This window comes from Bos indicus, chromosome 21 (genome assembly GCF_029378745.1).
Source record: "Bos indicus isolate NIAB-ARS_2022 breed Sahiwal x Tharparkar chromosome 21, NIAB-ARS_B.indTharparkar_mat_pri_1.0, whole genome shotgun sequence".
In the NCBI taxonomy this organism is placed as follows: domain Eukaryota; kingdom Metazoa; phylum Chordata; class Mammalia; order Artiodactyla; family Bovidae; genus Bos; species Bos indicus.
The window spans coordinates 24,597,537-24,618,088 of record NC_091780.1 but is presented as its reverse complement, the minus strand read 5'-3'; the positions used below and the strand labels follow the sequence as shown (position 1 = coordinate 24,618,088).

At 40.0% G+C, this 20,552-nt stretch overlaps 1 protein-coding gene across 8 annotated transcripts in view; it reads left to right on the top strand.

Annotated features, from left to right (window-relative positions):
* The window catches only part of ADAMTSL3 (ADAMTS like 3), a 380,959-nt gene that overhangs the window by 176,117 nt on the left and 184,290 nt on the right, over window positions 1-20,552 (top strand). For all 8 annotated transcript variants that reach the window (XR_011562580.1, XR_011562581.1, XM_070775206.1 and 5 more), the window contains one exon: window positions 18,059-18,133. Coding sequence is in view for 6 of the 8 variants with exons in the window: in XM_070775206.1 (XP_070631307.1) it covers window positions 18,059-18,133 (75 nt within the window). In the remaining 2 variants the exon portion in view is untranslated. The remainder of the gene's footprint in view (window positions 1-18,058; window positions 18,134-20,552) is intronic.

The window sequence follows — 20,552 nt, the reverse complement described above, 5'->3', positions numbered from 1 at the left end:
GCTTTTGTACTGACCAATCCCTGAGCCTAGAACACACTTCTCCTAGCTCTTAACTTGGCTGTCTCTTTCTCAACCTTGAGCTTAAGCATCACCTCCTCAGAGATATTTTCCTTGACCAATCTGCCTAAAGTCAGCCCTTCTGTTTTCTATTTCCTTCTTAGCCTTTATTGCAAGAGGTAATTGTTTGATTTACAGTTGACTCTTAAGTAACATGGGTTTGAACTGCACAGGTTCACTTATATGCAAATTTTTGTCAATAGTACATACTACAGTACCGACATGATCCTCAGCTGGGTGAATCCCCGGATGTGGAAACTTAGATACAGATACAGAGAGATAACTATAAATTATACCCAGATTTTCAACTGCATGTAGGGTCAGGGCCCTTTACCCCTGTGTTGTTCAAGAGAGAGCTGTATTTGTTTGCTTAATTCATCTCTCCTGCTGGTCATATGTTGCAAAAGTGGACTCTGTATCTGTCATTTTCATCATTTTATTCCTGGAGCTTGTAGGGTACCGGGCACATCAGAGGAGCTCAATAAATGTTGCACGAATGAATACAGGTTCTTCACTGGAAATAGCTCTGCTTCCCGTTATGTTTTCGGTGAGACTAAATATAGTGCAACAGAATTTGGGGACTAGAATTTTTGGACTAGGGTAATAACCTCTTCTTGGCCACTGTCTGTGATCTTAGGCAAGATCACAGGAACTTGGACCTTTTCATCTGTGTCCTGAATGTGTTAGCACAAATCATGTCTAAGACATCTTTTAGTTCTGAAAATCTATTAAATATATTTGTACTTTATTCCTTATTTTAAAAAGCACAGACCTTGAGGTGGAATGCAGGTCAGAGAAGTTAGTCCTAGGATCTCATAGGAAGAAGTTTCCAAAGCTCTAATGAAAAGTTTCCACAGAGATGGCTTGTCTTCCTAAAGAGCTCAGGAAATTTTACATGTTTATATTGGTTTACATGGGTTTCTCAACTCGAAATTCCCTGTCTTTGGTGATAAGGATGCCTTCTACCCTCAGTACAGGGAGGTACCTTCCCCTGGAAGCTTTATCTCCTGCTTTCATCCAGTGGAGGGACACAGTGTCCTTGCACTGGATGTTTCTTAGTACCTTTAATTCAAAATAATCAGTTCAGTTCAGTTCAGTTACTCAGTCGTGTCTGACTCTCTGCGACCCCATGGACTGCAGCATGCCAGGCCTCCCTGTCCATCACCAACTCATCTCCATTGAGTCTGTGATGCTATCCAACCATCTCATCCTCTGTCATCCCTTTCTTCTCCCTCCATCAATCTTTCTCAGCATCAGGGTCTTTTCCAACGAGTCAGTTCTTCACATCAGGTGGCCAAAGTATTGGAGTTTCAGCTTCGACATCAGTCCTTCCAATGAACACTCAGGAATGATCTCCTTTAGGATGGACCGGTTGGATCTCCTTGCAGTCCAAGGGACTCTCAAGAGTCTTCTCCAACAACACAGTTCAAAAACATCAATTCTTCAGTGCTCAGCTTTCTTTATAGTCCAACTCTCACATCCATACGTGACTACTGGAAAAACCATAGCCTTAACTAGACAGACCTTTGTTGGCAAAGTAATGTCTCTGCTTTTTAATATGCTGTCTAGGCTGGTCATAACTTTCCTTCCAGGGAGCAGGCATCTTTTAATTTCATGGCTTCAGTCACCATCTGCAGTGATTTTGGAGCCCCCCATAATAAAGTCTGCCACTGTTTCACTGTTTCTCCATCTATTTGCCATGAAGTGATGGGACTGGATGACACGATCTTAGTTTTCTGAATGTTGAGCTTTAAGCCAATTTTTTCACTCTCCCTTTTTACTTTCATCAAGAGGCTCTTTAGTTCTTCTTCACTTTCTGCCATAAGGGTGGTGTCATCTGCATATCTGAGGTTATTGATATTTCTCCTGGTTGGCAATCTTGATTCCAGCTTGTGCTTCATCCAGCCCAGCATTTCTCATGATGTACTCTGCATATAAGTTAAATAAGCAGGGTGACAATATGACATACTCCTTTTCCTATCTGGAACCAGTCTGTTGTTCTATGTCCATTTCTAGCTGTTACTTCCTGATCTGCATACAGATTTCTCAGGAGGCAGGTCAGGTGGTCTGGTATTCCTATTTCTTTCAGAATTTTCCAGTTTTTTTGTGATCCACACAGTCAAAGGCTTTGGCATAGTCAATAAAGCAGAAATAGATGTTTTTCTGGAACTCTCTTGCTTTTTTGATGATCCAGCAGATGTTGGCAATTTGATCTCTGCTTCCTCTGCCTTTTCTAAAACCAACTTGAACATCTGGAAGTTCATGGTTCATGTATTGCTAAAGCCTGGCTTGGAGAATTTTGAGCATTACTAGTGTGTGAAATGAGTGCAATTGTGTGGTAGTTTGAGCATTCTTTGGCCTTGCCTTTCTTTGGGATTGAATGAAAACTGACCTTTTCCAGTCCTGTGACCACTGCTGAGTTTTCCAAATTTGCTGACATATTGAGTGTAGCACTTTCACAGCATCATCTTTTAGGATTTGAAATAGCTCAACTGGAATTCCATCACCTCCACTAGCTTTGTTTGTAGTGATGCTTCCTAAGGCCCACTTGACTTCACATTCCAGGATGTCTGGCTCTAAGTGAGTGATCATATCATCGTGATTATCTGGATCATGAAGATCCCTTTTATACAGTTCCTCTGTGTATTCTTGCCACCTCTTAATATCTTCTGCTTCTGTTAGGTTCATACCATTTCTGTCCTTTATTGAGCCCATCTTTGCATGAAATGTTCCCTTGGTATCTCTAATTTTCTTGAAGAGATCTCTAGTCTTTCCCATTCTATTGTTTTCCTCTGTTTCTTTGCATTGATTGCTGAGGAAGGCTTTCTTATCTCTCCTTGCTATTCTTTGGAACTCTGCGTTCGAAGGGGAATATCTTTCCTTTTCTTCTTTGCTTTTCACTTCTCTTTTCACAGCTATTTGTAAGGCCTCCTCAGATAGCCATTTTGCTTTTTTGCATTTCATTTTCTTGGGGATGGTCTTGATCCTTGTCTCCTGTACAATGTCATGAACCTCCGTCCATAGTTCATCAGGCACTCTGTCTATCAGATCTCGTCCCTTAAATCTATTTCTCACTTCCACTGTATAATCATAAGGGATTTGATTTAGGTCATACCTGAATTGTCTAGTGGTTTTCCCTACTTTCATTAAGTCTGAATTTGGCAATAAGGAGTTCATGATCTGAGCCACAGTCAGCTCCCCATCTTGTTTTTGCTGACTGTATAGAGCTTCTCCATCTTTGGCTGCAAAGAATATAATCAATCTGATTTCAGTGTTGGCCATCTGGTGATGGCCATGTGTAGAGTCTTCTCTTGTGTTGTTGGAAGATGGTGTTTGCTATGACCAGTGCTTTCTCTTGGCAAAACTCTATTAGCCTTTGCCTTGCTTCAGTCTGTACTCCAGGGCCAAATTTAACTGTTATTCTGGGTGTTTCTTGACTTCCTACTTTTGCATTCCAGGCCCCTATGATGAAAAGGACATCTTTTTTGGGAGTTTGTTCTAAAAGGTCTTGTAGGTCTTCATAGAACCGTTCAACTTCAGTTTCTTCAGCATTCTTCAGCAGCCTGATCAGGGCATTACAGCTTCTTCAGCATTACTAGTCAGGGCAATCACAGGACTTGGATTCCTGTGATTTTGAATGGTTTGCCTTGGAAACAAACAGAGATCATTCTGTCGTTTTTGAGTTTGCATCAAGGTACTGAATTTTGGACTCTTCTGTTGACTATGATGGCTACTCCATTCCTTCTAAGGGATTCTTGTCCACCGTAGTAAATATAATGGTCATCTGAGTTAAATTCACCCATTCCGGTCCGTTTTAGTTCGCTGATTCCTAGAATGTCAACATTCACTCTTGCCATCTCCTGTTTGCCCACTTCCAACTTGCCTTGATTCATGGACCTAATAATCCAGGTTTCTATGCAATATTGCTCTTTACACCATCGGACCTTGCTTCCATCACCAGTCCCATCCACAACTGGGTGTTGTTTTTGCTTTGGCTCTGTCTCTTCATTCTTTCTGGAGTTTTTTCTCCACTGGTCTCCAGTAGCATATTGGACATCTACCTACCTGGGGAGTTCATCTTTAAGTGTCCTATCTTTTTGCCTTTTCATACTGTTCATGGGGCAAGAATACTGAAGTGGTTTGCCATTCCCTTCTCCAGTGGACCATGTTTTGTCAGAACTCTCCACCATGACCCGCCTGTCTTGGGTGGCCCTACATGGCATGGCTCATAGTTTCATTGAGCTAGACAAGACTGTGGTCCATGTGATTAGATTGGTTAGTTTTCTGTGATTGCAGTTTTCAGCCTGTCTGCCCTCTGATGGAGAAGAATAAGAGGCTTATGGAAGCTTCCTGATGGGACAGACTGACTGAGAGGGAAACGGTTTTGTTCTGATGGGCGGGGCCATGCTCAGTAAATCTGTAATCCAATTTTTCTTGATGGGTGGAGCTGTGTTCCCTCCCTGCTGTTTACCTGGGCCAAACTATGGTGGAGGTAATGAAGATAATGGTGACCTCCTTCAGAAGGTCCCATGCATGTACTGCTACACTCAGTGCCCCCAACCCTGCAGCAGGCTACCACCAACTCACGCCTCCGATGGAGACTTCTTGTGCACTCACAGGCAAGTCTGGGTCAGTCTCTCGTGGGGTCACTGCTCCCTTCTCCTGGGTCTGGGTGCACAAGGTACTGTTTGAGCCCTCCAAGAGTCTTTTTTAATTCCTGTGTAAGTCCTCGCAGCTCTGTGGTGGGGTTAAAGGCGACCTCCTCCAACAGGGTTTATGCCATACCCAAGTCTGCTGCACCTAGAGCCCCTGTCCCTGTGGCAGTCCACTGCTGACCTGTACCTCCATGGAAGATGCTCAGACACAGTTCTATCTCAGTCTCTGTGGAGTCCCCGGGTCCTGGTGCGCACAAGGTTTGTTTGAGCCCTCTTAGCATCTCTGGCGGGAATGGGATTTGATTCTAAACATGAATTTGCCTCTCCTACCATCTTGCTGGGGCTTCTCCTTTGTCCTTAGATGTGGGGTATCTCCTCACAGTTGCTCCAGCGCCTACCATCTTACTGGGGTTTCTCCTCAAGGCTGGTCCAGCGAAGCACAGCCGCCGCCAGCTGTATGCCAATAACTGGTATACCAAAATGGCATATTTGGGGGTATCCCATTACAGAGTCAGAGGCAAGTTGCCATTTAGTCCTTACCAGGCTCTGGATTTCTTAGCTGCAGAGTAAAGGGCAGAGAAGAAGGGTTATACTCTGATTCTGGGAAACATCGGACAGAACAATGTTGTCAGGTGCTGTATGTAAAATAGAACCCTCTCTTGTTTAGTAGCTAAGTTGTGTTCGACTCTTTTGAGACCCCATGGACTGTAGCCCACCAGGCTCCTCTGTCCATGGGATTTTCCAGGCAACGATACTGGAGTGGGTTGCCATTTCCTCCTCCAGAGGATCTTCCCAACCCAGGGATCAAACCCGTGTCTCCTGCATTGGCAGGCAGGTTCTTTACTGCTGAGCCACCAGGGAAGGCCACAGCTCCCTCTGCCACTTGCTATTCAAAACTAGTCCTGGAAACCAGCACAGTAACATGTACTGTTAAACACTCTGCCTGTTACATATTCTTCTGGGGTAAAGGCATTTTAAGCCATTAAAGATCTATACCTCCAGATTGGGAGCAGATGTTTCTACATAGATACCAAGGCTGATAGCTAAGGACACTCATTTGCAGATGCAGCAATAAACACCATAAATGATGTAGCACATGAGCAGCTCAGGGCAGGGGTGTAATTACAGCAGAGGTGTAGAAATTGGGTTTCAGCTTGCAGCAGTTTCTCTCACCGAATCCAATCCCTGCCGAGTCCCCTGTCTGCTTTTAAAGGATGGTTGTTAATTTCTGATTTTTATTTTGCCCAACTTTGTTCCTTGGCACATGTCATTTGTCCCACCTCTGTGTCAAAAGGAAGTGTACGATCAGCCTTGCATTTTCAGAATCCATGTAGCCACACGCTGGCTTTATCTTCGAAAGAGTCCTAGTCTCCCAGTCCTCCAGCACACCAACAAAGGCACAGACAAATTAAATCAAACTTGACTATCCACGGACTTCCCTGGTGGTCCAGTGGTTAGGACTCTGTGCTTCTGATGCAGGAAGTGCAGGTTCTATCCCTGGTCAGGAGACGAAGATCCCACATACCATGGTGCAAGACCAAGAAGTAAAAACGAGACAGAACAAAACTTGACTACCCTAATTTGGAAAGCTGTCAACCCCTGTTCTATACAATGTTGTTTTAGGTTAAATGATGCCAAGTGGTTATATGTGTGTAAGAGTATTAATAAATACCATTTTTGTGTTTGTTTCTCAATTTACGAAATGCTTTCACACTCGTTATCTCATTTTAAAGGAAGATACGTATTATTTTCAGTTTTTTCATAGAATTATTAATAGCATTAACATTTATTTGATACTTTTCTTCTTTAAAAGCTTTTAAAAAAAAAGCTCCTCTATTCTTTGGGAATGGAGAGAAGATGGAGGGTGGTGTGTGTGTGTGTGTGTGTGTGTTTGAGCCTGAAAGAGCAGAATAATTAAAAATGCAAGGTCAAAAAATAACATGAAATATACATGACCGAAAGTTTTGTTCAGCAAAATACCCAACCAAATTTAAAAAAAAATAAAAAACCAGAAATGGTAAAGTGGAAATGAGATTGTCAAAGTGAGGGTAATAGAAGAGTTCATCTCTTTTCTTGTGTTATGTTGGAATGTATATATTTAGGTGGGTGCAGTTCTAATTTGACTTTATAGTGCAAATAAATGATCTGGTATAAATTGCAGTCCTTCTGGGCTGAAACTGATGTTTATTGATTAGTTAATATTGTGTGGACAGTTTATTTCCTATACATTTTGCTACTTAGCAAAGCGGTGATCTCTGCGGCAGGAAATGAGACATAGAAAAAATATGATGGAACAGCTGGATTTGAGCGTTTATGTGTAGGAGGGAAGTCAGTGGAAGCAAACTTAATAGATCCTTGGGTCAGCCCAGTGATTGCAAAATCAAAGAAGTGAAGCCCGTAAAATCAAAGTGTAATGAATGTACTTGTGATGGGAGAGTGGGAGTTTACAGTGACAACTGGGTCTCAACAGTAGAAGGGTTAAGAGTGCAGTATTTGGTTCTGACCCCAGCCCTGCTGCTTGGGAAGTCTGTGATCTTGGACAAGTCACTTAAACTTACAAAAGTTCAGTTTTCTTAATTGTAGGAATGGCTTTTTATTAGAACAAAGGAGGCAGTTTTGTCAAGTTACTCAGGATCGTGCCTGGGGGCATCGTATGTGTTCAGCCTGGTTTTAATAACTTGCGCTTACCCAGCCCGACTGCTGGTTAAGTTTTCTTCTACATCCTTTGGATGTATTATGTTATCAAATCCTCTCAACAACTCCTTGAAACAAGTATTATTATCCTCATTTTACACATGTAACTGAGGCACAGAGAAGGTAGGAAACTTGCCCAAAGTCACACAGTGGTTGTAAGAGGTGAAGCTGGCATTCCAGCCCAGGTTGCCTGACTCTGTGGTCTGTGATCTTAGCCGTGATTCCATATTTCCTCCCCCAGTAGTTTGTAGAATAAAAAAAAAAAAAAAAAATGCAGAGTGTGTTGAGAAGAAGCCCTGGAAGATGACATAGTGAGTAGCAGTATCAAGGATCTCTTACCGCAAATTTCAATGGAAATGTTTTGAAGTAGTTCCAAACAATGAAGGTGTTCAACAGGAACCAGTTCCCAACACCACCACCAAATCTAGATTTCCCAGTCGTGGACCTGCTGTTATGAACATTGTTTATATGGGGTAGAGAAGAAACCTTCTGCCGTCTGCCATGTTCTCAACCATTGGATTCTATACCATTAGAGAGTATAATATTTTAAAGAGGCCCCAAAATAAGACCTGATTGGTGGCCTCATAAGCAAACTTGTGAGAGGAGGTTTTAAGTGGTGTCTACTTCACCTGTCCTGAAACACAAGATACAGCTTACTCCTGTTAGCTCCAACCTGAGGGGGATTTACCTGGAGGCCATTTGTCTGGGGTTTAAGTATCCCAGTGTAACAAGGGAGACGAGAAAGCATGTTAGCAGTGTTAATATCAAAGCTAGTAGAATCTTGCATGCATGCATGCATGCTCAGTCACTAAGATCTGACTCTTTTGTGACCCCATGGACTGTAGCTCACCAGGCTTCTCTGTCCATGGGATTTGCCAGGCAAGAATACTGGAGTGGGTAGGTGTTTCCTTCTCTAGGGTATCTTCCCAACCCACGGATGGAACCCATGTCTCCTGCTTGGCAGATATTTTCTTTACCACCAGCACCACCTGGAAAGCCCCAAAAATGAATATTAAAAAATGTACAAAGAAAACAATAGCCCTATAGGTCTGTAAGAAGAAATTGAAGCAAATAAAACTGTTATGAAGACTTGAACACTCTTAATAGGAACTAAGTCATGTTACATTAACAGGTATTATTGAGCATTGCATTTTGAGGGAACATACTGTCTTTTCAAACATTTATGGACCATTTACAAAAACTGATTCTGTGCTAGACTCCAAATAAGATTGTAAAAAAACCCCAAACTCGGTAAAACAGAAACCGTTAGTAGAGACCTCACCCTGCAGCTGCGCCCGTCCATTCTTTGGTCCCTCCCATTACAGAGGAACAAGTGTCCGGCTTCCTTTCCAAGGCTAATTAACCCCTCCATCTGCATCCTGGATCCCAGCCCCCTCTGCTTCCTCAGAGATTTCACCCCACCTATTGTCTCTCTCCTTTATCCTCTTTCTCTGTCTCCTTTTCCCATCAGGGTTAAATGTGACCAGATCTCTTCCATCTTAAATGGAAATATAATTTGCAAATTATATGTTTGTGTGTATATGTGTGTGTATATATATGTGTGTATGGATAAGATATATATATATCTTCCCTGGTGGCTCAACAGTAAAGAATCCATCTGCCAATGCAGGAGATGCAGGTACAACTCCTAGGTTGGGAAAATCCCCTGGGAAAGGAAATGGCAACCCACTCCAGTATTCTTGCCTGGGAAATCCCATGGACAGAGGAGCCTGACAGGCTACAGCCCATGGGGTGGTAAAAGAGTTGGACATGACTTAGCAACTCAACAACATATGTATTTTACATAATTATATATGTAATATATGTGTATGTGTATATAGATCTTTTAAACTCTCCACATCTCCAGCTGCCACCCTAATCTTTCACTTAGCTTTATTGACAACTTTTGGAAAAACTGTTTACATTTCCTGTGTCTCCTTTTTTGTCAATTTATTCCTCAGATGGCAGCCTCCTGTGCTTACTGCCCAGTTGATACTGTCTTTATGAATCCCATTAGCAAGGTTTTTACTGCTTCATCCAAAAGGCACTTGAAGCCCCCAGTGGAAGAGCATTTAGTGCTGCTGGCCCCTCCCTCTTTAAAATTCTCTTCCTCATCAGGGTTCTCTCTCTATTTCTGGTCAGAGCTAGAATTGTGCTTTTCTGCAGAATGGTGGAGAAATCCTGAAAAGTTGTGACTGTAGAACCACCCTGCTTCCTGTCCTAAAGCCCTGGAGTTTTCCCTCACTCTACCCTGGTTCACTGCTGTTGGAAACACAGCTCACAGATGCTCCATAGCAGCATCACACAGAGGCTGCTGGATGGACACATTTTTGGGCTCCACCGTAAGCTGGTGGGACAGGATTTCTGTGGGAGGAACAGGAATCTGTGTTTTAATAAGTTCTCAAGGTAATTCTGGGAGGTGCTGCTCTGTAAAAGTACCACAAGGACATGAGATGTATCAAATATTAATATACTATGGAAAGTTATAGAAACAGATGGGAATTGCAGTTTAGGAGAGATGGCATTTAAAACTGTACAGTTTTCTGTAATCTAAGGATGTTAAATCCTTAGGTGAGGACTCTTACAGATTGCTGCCTTCCCAGCCTTGCCCAGCTGCCCTGCAATGTGCGTTTCCCGACAAGGCAGTATTGTAAGCAACTGGGGGTTCACTTCCCTCTACACAGCCATGTATTTCCCCCAAGTGTGAACCATCTGACTGAAATAAAGTGCCAGGGTTTCTAGTCTGAGAGGTTTCACTTGAGTGTTTAATGGTCAATGAATGGCAGTTGGAATGTGTACACACACACACACACATACATACACAGGATAAATGCTCTTCAAAGACACCACAGTCTAAGTTCACAAAGATTTTCTAAGAGAGTTACTTAGCCCAGTTGATCTCCCCGAAGAGGATTTCTTAGCAAAGATTTCTTATTTATTATTTTCAAAACAATTTTCGTTACATAGATGTCTCTCTTGATGTTGTTATTGTTTAGTCACTCAGTCATGTTTGACTCTTTACAACCCCATGGACTATAGCCCACCAGGCTCTTCTGGCTATGGGATTTTTTCAAAGAAGAGTACTGGAGTGGGTTGACATTTCCTTCTCCAGGGGTTCTTCCTGACCCAGAGATCAAACCCGGGCCTTCTGCATTGGCAGGTGGATTCTTTACTGCTGAGCCACCAAGGAAGCCCTGGCCAGTGTAGCTATTCTGTTAAAAAACCTCCATAACATTCCTTCTCAACAGATGTGTCTCTTATTTAGACCATTTATTTTTTCATAATATTGACTTTGTAAAGTGTTCATCCCGTTTGTCTTATAGAATTTTCCATCTTCTGGGTTTATCTGATTGCCACTTTATTTGTGGATCTCTCTCAATATTTCCTATAAACAGAGCAGTGAGGTCCAAGGCTTGATTGGAACTGGACTGAACATCTGTTCAGGTAGGAGCACATCAACGATGGTACAAAGTGCTTTATGTTGCATCACATCAGGAAGTCTGTGACATAGCAGTGTTGAGTTTGATCAGTAGTCTAAGGTGGGGAAACAGATCACTATCTTATGCAGATCCATGTTTCCTTGTAAGAAACCTACAGAATGTTATCTCAAGGTGTTAAATATTCTGTTTTGCAACAGTTTCTCACATGGGGTTTAGCATCTATTGTTGACCCTTGCTTGAAATAGTGCTTATTCTGGGGTTTGGTTGCACATGGCAATTTTCTAATTCTTTCCTTACCTCTGTATTTACTTTCTGATATTCTTCTGTAAAGAAGCTCCCCAGTCTTTTTTGTTTTTCCTTTCTCACTCTGAATTCAGAGATTTTTTTGTTTTTAAATGTTTTGTCATATTATAGACACTATTCATCTGGGCTGCATATTGTCCAAAATGTGGCCAGTGGGAGCAGTTCAAGCTGAACCCTTTTGACATAATTCCTTTGGACTTTAAACACTGCTTTGCGTTCTGAAATAACAACAAGGTGTTCTAGGCTCACTTTGAATTCTTTTTCCTTTTCCAGACCTAGAATTGCCTGTTTTGTTTTTTTTTTTTTTCCATGAAGTCTTGATTCTTTTTATTGGGGAATGGTATTTAGAGCCCAAGACATAGGCAATACTTACTGTCACTGGGGAATCTTTGCTTCCAAGCCCTTTTCATTGCAAAGAACTTTGAAAGTATAGAAGAAAGAAAAATGAAGACCATGTATCTGTGGACCTATTTAAAGCTTATTTTATGATTTCCTTATTTTTATCATTTTAAAATAGAGATATTTCTCACGGAAGTCAGCAAATAAAAAATTAAATTGTCTGTACTGTGTATTCATCAACAAAATATTATTGACTCTTTTACCTTAAATAATGACACAATGAAGTATACAGGTTTTTGGTTATTGTCCTTTGGATTTTGGCCAGCCTCAGCTTATTTTTTTTTTTAATATAAATTTATTTATTTTAATTGGAGGTTAGTTACTTTACAACATTGTTTTGGTTTTGCCATACATCATCATGAATCCACCACAGGTATACACATGTTCCCCATCTTGAACCACCCCCCCTCCCTCTCCATACCATCAGCAAAAGAGACACAGAGGTATAGAACAGTCTTTTGGACTATGTGGGAGAGGGAGAGGCTGGGATAATTTGGGAGAATGGCATTGAAACATGTATAATATCATATATGAAACCAGCCTCAGCTTATTAAGAATTGTTATTCTTCTGACTCCATTTGGAGATCCTTGTCACTCTCTATTACTGGAGATGCCGTCATAAAATCTGAAGGCACTGGAAAATTTCCTAAATAATTAAAAAAAAATAACATTGTAAGAAAAAATACATTTTTATTATATAAAATTGGAAAATACAGAACAAAGCATAAAAAGCACATTATGTATGATGTTGGCTGTGGGTATGTAATATACACACTTTGTTATTTTGAGATATGTTCTTTCTATGCCTAATTTGTTGAGTTCTTATTCTTATCATTATTGAATTTTGTCAAATGGTTTTTCTGTATTGAGATGATAATAGGATTTTTCTTTTATTCTATTAACGTGATGTATTATATTGATTGATTCATATTTGATGAACTGTCCCATCTCCTTACATCCCAGGAGTAAAGCCCACTTGATCATGGTGTATGATCATTTTAAAGTGCTGCTGAAGTTGGTTTGCCAGTATTTTATTGAGACTTGTTGCATCTATATTCATTAGGAATGTTGGTCTCTAGTAATTTTTTTCTTCTTGAATTTTAAGTAGTTATATTATCTACAACCAAGGTTTTAAATTTTTTTATTTCCAATATATATTCCTCTAATTTATTTTCTACTTACACTGACAAAGATAAGAGTGTAGGGGGAAAATGATGATAATTTTTGTTGTGTTCCTAACCATGGTGGAAATAATTCTAATATTTCACCATTAAATCTGCTCATGGCTTCTGATTCTTTATTAAACTGAGGGTGTTTCTTTCTGTCCTTGATTTTAAAAGGAATCTTATTGTAATGCATGCTGAATTTCATCAGATACCTTTTTATATTCATTAAAATGTTCATAATATTTAACTCACTTGATTTGTTAATATAACCAATTATATTAGTACTTTTTCTGATGTTGAATCAATCATTCATTTTTATAATATACTGTATTTAGTCATAATGTGTGATCCTTAGGATAGAGTTCTGAAATTTGCCTTGTTGTATTTCTTATTATTACATCCATAGTGATAATTAAGTTTTAGTTTACATATTTATTTATGTGATCTCTGTGTTTGGTTTGGGTATCAGTTATTTTATCTGGTATTCACCAACTGGGAAGCTTTCAGTTTCCTATTATCTGCAACCTGCTTGTTTGCTTAAGGTTTTGCAAAACTTATCCAGCAAAATATTTTGGCCCTGGTCCTTTATTTTCTTTTTTTCCTCTGTAAATAATATTTTTAGCTTTTTAAAAAAATTTATTTTAAAAGTAACTCATTGGTGCATTTTTATTACAGAAAACAAAAAATATAGAACTACGTTTCCATTCAGGCACTCCCAGAATTCTTTTCTTTCCTGGGAGGAAACCACTGTCAATGGTTTGATGAGAGAGAATGGAGAGTTATTATTTAGTGGGCTCAGACTTTCAGTTTTGCAAAATGAGAAAAGTTCTAGAGATAGATTGTTATAATATGTCTTACCCCATCCCCTGCCAAAAGCCATCCTACTTTCTGTCTCTATGAACTTAACATACCTCATATAAATGGAATCATACATATCCTTTTGTGACTGGCATATTTCACTTAGCATAGCATCTTTGTGGTTTATCTGTGTGTCATAGCATGTGTCAGAATTGTCTTACTTTTTAAAAAAATACTTAAAATTTTTTTTTTTCATTTTGGCCACCCCAGACCTTTGTTGCAGCATGCGGGCTTTCTTTAGTTGCAGTATGTGGTATGTGGGTTTCTCTTGTAGCTCACCAACCCTAGAGTACATGGACTTGGTAGTTGCAGTGTGCTGACTTAGTTGACTTGAGGCATGTGGGATCTTAGTTCCCCCACCAGGGACTGAATCTGTGTCCCCTGCATTGTAAGGCAGATTCTTAACCACTGGACCACCAGAGAAGTCCTAGAATTGCCTTACTTTTTAAGGCTGAAAAATATCCCATTGTATATATTTACCACATGATAGCTTTCCACTCATCAGTGAATGGACACTTAGATTGATTTCATCTTTGGCTGAAATAATGCTGCTGTGAATGGCATGTGTAAATATCTGTATGAGTCCCTGATTTCAGTTCTTTGGGGTGTACCCAGAAGTGGAAATTGCTGAATCATGTTGTAACTCTATATTTAATGTTTTGAGTAACTGTTTTCCATAGTGATTGAAAAATTATTTTAAATTTCCATCAGCTGTTCACAAGGGTTCTAATATCTTCACATCCTGACCAACACTTGTCATTGTGTTTTTTGTTTTAATAATGGCCATCCTAGTGAGTGTGACAGAGAAGGCAATGGTACCCCACTTCAGTACTCTTGCCTGGAAAATCCCATGGACGGAGGAGCCTGGTAGGCTGCAGTCCATGGGGTCGCGAAGAGTCAAACAAGACTGAGCGACTTCACTTTCATGTATTGGAGAAGGAAATGGCAACCCACTCCAGTGTTCTCACCTGGAGTATCCCAGGGACAGGGGATCCTGGTGGGCTGCCGTCTACAGGGTCGCACAGAGTCGGACACAACTGAAGCGACTTAGCAGCAGCAGTGAGTGTGAAGTGATATCTCTTTGTGGGTTTGATTTGCATTTCCCTAATGATTAGTGACATTGAGCCTGTTTCTTTGTGCTTATTGACATTTGCATATCCTTTTTGGAAAAATGTCTATTCAAGTCCTTTGCCCACTTTTTGAATTGGGGTGATTTTTGTTGTCATTGTTGTTGGGTTGTAGAAACTCTGTATCTGTTCTGAATATTAACCCCTTATTTGGTACATGATTTACAGATATTTTCTCCCACTGCATGCCTTGCCTTTTCACTCTATTGATAGTACCCTTTGACGTGGAAAAGTTTAATTTTGATGGAGTCCAGTTTATGTTTTTCATCTGTTACCTATGGTTTTGACATCATAATCAAGAAATAGTTGGCCATGTAGTTATTTTTTAACTTGCTTTTTTCTTTTTTTTTTCCTGGAAAAGGAGATTCAAAGATGTTTAATTTAACTATTATGTTGTGTATAGTTGTGAAAGTGAATGAAGGACAGTTAGGCTCACCAACATGACTTGATTTCAAATAAACAGCATTGTTCAAAGAAAAGCAAATTACATAAGAATATACACATACGTATGTAGTTTCTTTCTATTTTAACCAAGGTCCCAAACAAGCAAAATTAAGCAATTTGCTGCTTGAGGATACATTCACAAGTGATCCAACTACCAGGAAAACAAAGGATTGTACTTATCTAACACTGGGTAAAAACATATATTAACTTGCTTTTTTCATCAATCAGTATATATGTTAGCAGTCTTTCCACATCAAGTAATGTGGCCTCCTAGTGTTACTTTTATCAGTTGTAGAGTATTCCTTCAGGGCTTCCTAGGTGATGCTAATGGTAAAGAATGCACCTGTCAATGCAGGAGATGCAAAAGACACAGGCTCAATCCCTGGGTTGGAAAGATCCTTAGCCTGGACGTGTCACTGTTTATCTAACTCCTCCCCAAATAGTGAGCATTTAAATAGTGTTCATTTTTTTACATGTATGTGTGTCAAAAACAAACAAATATAAAATCAGGAAAGGATATTTATCACAGTGCTAGAAGTGATCTCTGGGCAGTTGGATTGGAAATAGCTTTATTTTGTCTGGAATGCTTTTTGAATTTTCTAATTTTAATAGTAAATAAGTATTTTTATTTGATAAAACTTATAAACAAGTCAATAAACATAGTGACATCCTTTGATTCAACAACTTCACCCAGAGGCTATCAAAAACTCTTCTCTGTAAGTTAAACAAACAAAACACAACATCTGCTTGAAGTAATTCATATTGTTGATGATGTACTGATATCATTAATCATAGATTTGATGATCAAATAGGAGACTGGGGGATAGAAGTTCATATACCCCTGGATTATTATGTGGTCATGAAAATTAATTTCAGAATGTGTAACAGCATGAAAAAAAAATCTGTTTTTTTTTTCAGGGGCCAGGGGCCCCTGATTTCCATTAAATAATTATCTTGGCCAGGTACTGTCAAAAGTTTTTGGTAGAGAACCATGTAGTAAGTATATTACTCTTTGTGAGCCGTATTGTCTTCGTTACAGTTACTCACCTCTGCCTGTGTAGGGCACTGCTGCTGCTACTGCTAAGTCGCTTCAGTCGTGTCCGACTCTGTGCGATCCCATAGACGGCAGCCCACCAGGCTCCCCCGACCCTGGGATTCTCCAGGCAAGCACGTTGGAGTGGGTTGCCCTTTCCTTCTCCAATGCATGAAAGTGAAAAGTGAAAGTGAAGTCGCTCAGTCGTGTCTGACTCTTAGCGACCCCATGGACTGCAGCCCACTAGGCTCCTCCATCCATGGGATTTTCCAGGCAAGAGTACTGGAGTGGGGTGCCATTGCCTTCTCCATTGTAGGGCACAAGCAACCTCAAATGAATGAGTATGACCTTAGGGCCCTAGTTTGTGGCCTCGCTCAAGTTGATCAGTACATTTATTTAAATTTTTCTTTAATATTTTAAAAAAATAGATTGGTCAAAGAATTCCGTCAGTTTTTTTAAAGTAAAAGAAACATTTCTCATTTTCACCAGGAAGTTTATTGAATAATGTATTCACCATTTTGTTCCACTACTTTCTTCCATTTTTCAGGCAACTTCATAATACCATATTCTCGAAACTTTTAATCTTTTTGGGCAGAGAACTGTTCTAGGTGCTTTTTATAGTCTTCCAGGGAACTGAAAATTTTTCCTTGAAGCTAATATCGTAAAGACCAAATTGAAGGGACATCCGAAGCAGCAGTGTCTGGTGAATATGGCAGATGAGTCAGAACTTCCCAGCCAAGATGTAACAGTTTTTGCCTTAGTCATCAAAGAAACATGCACTCTTACATTATCCTGATGAAAGATTATGGGTTTTCTGTTGACTAATTCAGTACACTTTTCATCGAGTGTTGTCTTCAATTGGTCTAATGGGAGCATTACTTGTTGAAATTAATCATTTGGTTTTTTGAAAGAAGCTCATTATAGAGGACTCCCTTCCCATTCCACCATATCACCCAGTATCACCTTGTTTGGATGAAGATCGGCCTTTGGTGTTGTTGATGGGTTCTTTTCCCTTGCCCCATGATCTCTTCTGTTCCACGTTATTGTACAGCATCCCCTATTTATTGCCTGTCACAATTTGTTTTTAAAAATGGGACTTTTTGTTACATTTAAGAAGAGAATCACATGCAGAGTCAAGAAGATTATTTCTGCTTAACTTATGTGGAACCCAAACATCAAAATGATTAACATAAATAAGCTGGTGCAAATGATTTTCAGCACTTGATTTGGATATTTGGGTATGTTGGTTATCTCTTCGTGGTATAATGTAGATTGTTCTCAATAACTCTATTTGATTGCTATCAACTTTAACTGATCTACTGGATCATGGAACATTGTCCAGCTAGAAATTTGAGCATGAAACTTCACAAACCACTTTTGACACATTCAATTAATCACAGCACCTTCTCCATACGCTGCACAAATCTTTATTTGCTTCTCAGTTGTGTTTTTATCTTTCTTGAAATAATAAAATATATAAAGCATGATATGCTGAAAATGTTGCTTTTTTTCTTCCATCTTTATTATTAACATGGCTACACAAAAATTCACCAGTTTTGTAAGTTATTTTTTTAAATGACAGCTGTCTTAATACAGTCTAAAGAAATTGTTTCTAATGAAGTTAAAGACAACTAAGCACTACTAGAGCCATCTTACAGAAAAAAATGAATGTTTTGGCCAACCCAATATTTAAATGAAATTATGTGCATATATTAATATGCCTTAGACACAATAGCTGTTTTCTGAAGATTTCCTGACTGAAGATGGAAATGAAATACAATTAAGAACACTTTATACATGCCCTTAGTTTTGATTGAGTTGCTTATTTCAATGGGCCTTTAGTGCAGAAGTTTTATTACATTTGTCTTGTGTTCTTTCCTAGGGGAAGAAAATGTAATTGCTGTTCCTCTGGGAAGTCGAAGTGTGAGAATTACAGTGAAAGGACCTGCACATCTCTGTAAGCAAGATTTAATCTTAACACTTTTCTTCTTTTCTGAAAGCTTATTTAGTAAAGAAAATGTATGTATGTATATATATATACACACTTCTTTGTATTAATGAAGAGGTCAACATCTTAATGGTTTTGCTTATCACCTTGAATAGTCTAGGTCTTCCCAGGTGGATCAGTGGTAAAGAATCCGCCTGCCAATGCAGGAGCCTCAGGAGATGTGGGTTTGATCCTTGGGTCAGGAATATCCTCTGGAGAAGGGAATGGCAATCCACTCTAGTATTCTTGCCAGAGAAATCCCATGGACAGAGGAGCCTGGTGGGCTACAGTCCATGGGGTCGCAAAAGAGTCAGACACAACTGAGCACGCCCACTGAAATAGTCTATATCTCTAGGGAATGATCTATGACCCTGAGTTTTTGGTTCTCATGTCCTACTGGGAAGTATACCAGTTTGGGATTAATCCCCTCACAGGAGAGGAAATCAAGTTATATGTGAAATGAACTATTTTTTATGTGGAGGGTGAACTTAGATTCAAGAGTCTTCTGGAGATCTCAACAGTTTGGAATTAAAAAATAGCAAAACAAAATTTAAAACGCAGAGCTGCATCAGTGAATACAGCTGACAAGTACAAGCTCTGTGGACAACACATTACAGCCTAGATCTAGGGGGCACTGAAAGTAAACACTGGTTTCCCAGAATCCTAAGAGTTTGAAACAATAAAGGGTTGGGATTTATGTTTCTTTGGTCAAAGTCACACGGCATCTCCTCTGTCTTAGCTTTTCTGGTCTCTCGGTGGTGGTTTAGTTGATAAGTTGTGTCCAACTCTTGCAACCCCATGGACTGTAGCCCACCAGGCTCCTCTGTCCATGGGATTCTCCAGGCAGGAATACTGGAGTGGGTTGCCATTTCCTTCTCCAGGGGATCTTCCCAACCCAGGAATCAAACCTGTGTCTCCTGCATTGCAGGCAGATGATTTACCAATTGAGCTACAAGGGGAGCCCTTTCTGGTCTCTTAGGACCCAAAGAAACTGGGAATACCGAAGTTTGTATAGTTCCCTCCCAGGGTTTCCTGTGGCCATGCGAAGGACTTTCTTAGTCTTTTTCTGGGGAAGTTGAGTCTCTGCCAAGACTGGGTCCCTGGCCTTGAAGAAGCTCACTGTGTTCAGCTCTATCTTTCTGTAAAAAGTACAAAACACTAAGTAGTTATAAATATAGCTATTTTAAAACCACACAAATCAAGGTCCACGGGATTAAAATGCTGCATAGTTTGCCCTTTTGTTTCTCCTGAGCCACCATCTTAGATTTTCAAGTTGTAAGAATGTCTCAGGGCCACAGCATTGTACATTTTCTGTAGCTTTCAAGTGTGTATGTGCATGTGTGTGTATATGTTTGTATACTTTAGATTCAATACTGATGTTCTAACCAGCAATGTCCTTTGAGGAATGTTTATATCAAAATGTGTTCGTCACCAAGGATATAGATTAAAAATTAAAAAAAAAAAAGAAATTCCATAGTACATTATGGCCTAAATAGGGAAGGAAGAGAATATGTTTAGGACAGTGAGAGTGAGCCATTATTGGAAAGTCTTTTTTTAACCCTACTTTATTGTATGAATTATGACTAAAAAAGTGTGACTGATCTATTTAAAATATTAAAATGTTTAAAACCATATAATGATCAGTTCACTCAAGGCTTTCTCTAGAATGATGCATCAAAACATCTTTTAAGACTTCTTCTGAAAATGGCTTAAAGCCCACCAGAGCTCTTTCTTTTTTAAAGTTTATTTGGCTGTGCTAGGTCTTAGTTGTGGCACGTAGGATCTTCAATTGTGGCATGTGGGATCTAGTTCCCTGACCAGGGATGGAACCCGAGCCCCTGCATTGGGAGCACAGAGTCTTAGCCACTGGGCCACCAGGGGAGTCCCAGCCCACAACTCAATGAGAATAAATCTTCATCCTTGTAAACGCCAACTTGATGTTTGAAAACAGGGGAAAATCATTTAGATCCAAATTCTGTGAGTGATTTGAATGATCACGTTGTAAAATAACATTTTGGTTCAAAACTATTAAGTACTAAATATTCAGTTCAGTTCAGTCGCTCAGTCGTGTCCGACTCTTTGCGACCCCATGAATTGCAGCACGCCGGGCCTCCCTGTCCATCACCAACTCCCAGAGTTTACCCAAATTCATGTCCATCGAGTCAGTGATGCCATCCAGCCATCTCATCCTCTGTCGTCCCCTTCTCCTCCTGCCCCCAATCCCTCCCAGCATCAGAGTCTTTTCCAATGAGTCAACTCTTCGCATGAGGTGGCCAAAGTACTGGAGTTTCAGCTTTAGCATCAGTCCTTCCAAAGAAATCCCAGGGCTGATCTCCTTCAGAATGGACTGGTTGGATCTCCTTTCAGTCCAAGGGACTCTCAAGAGTCT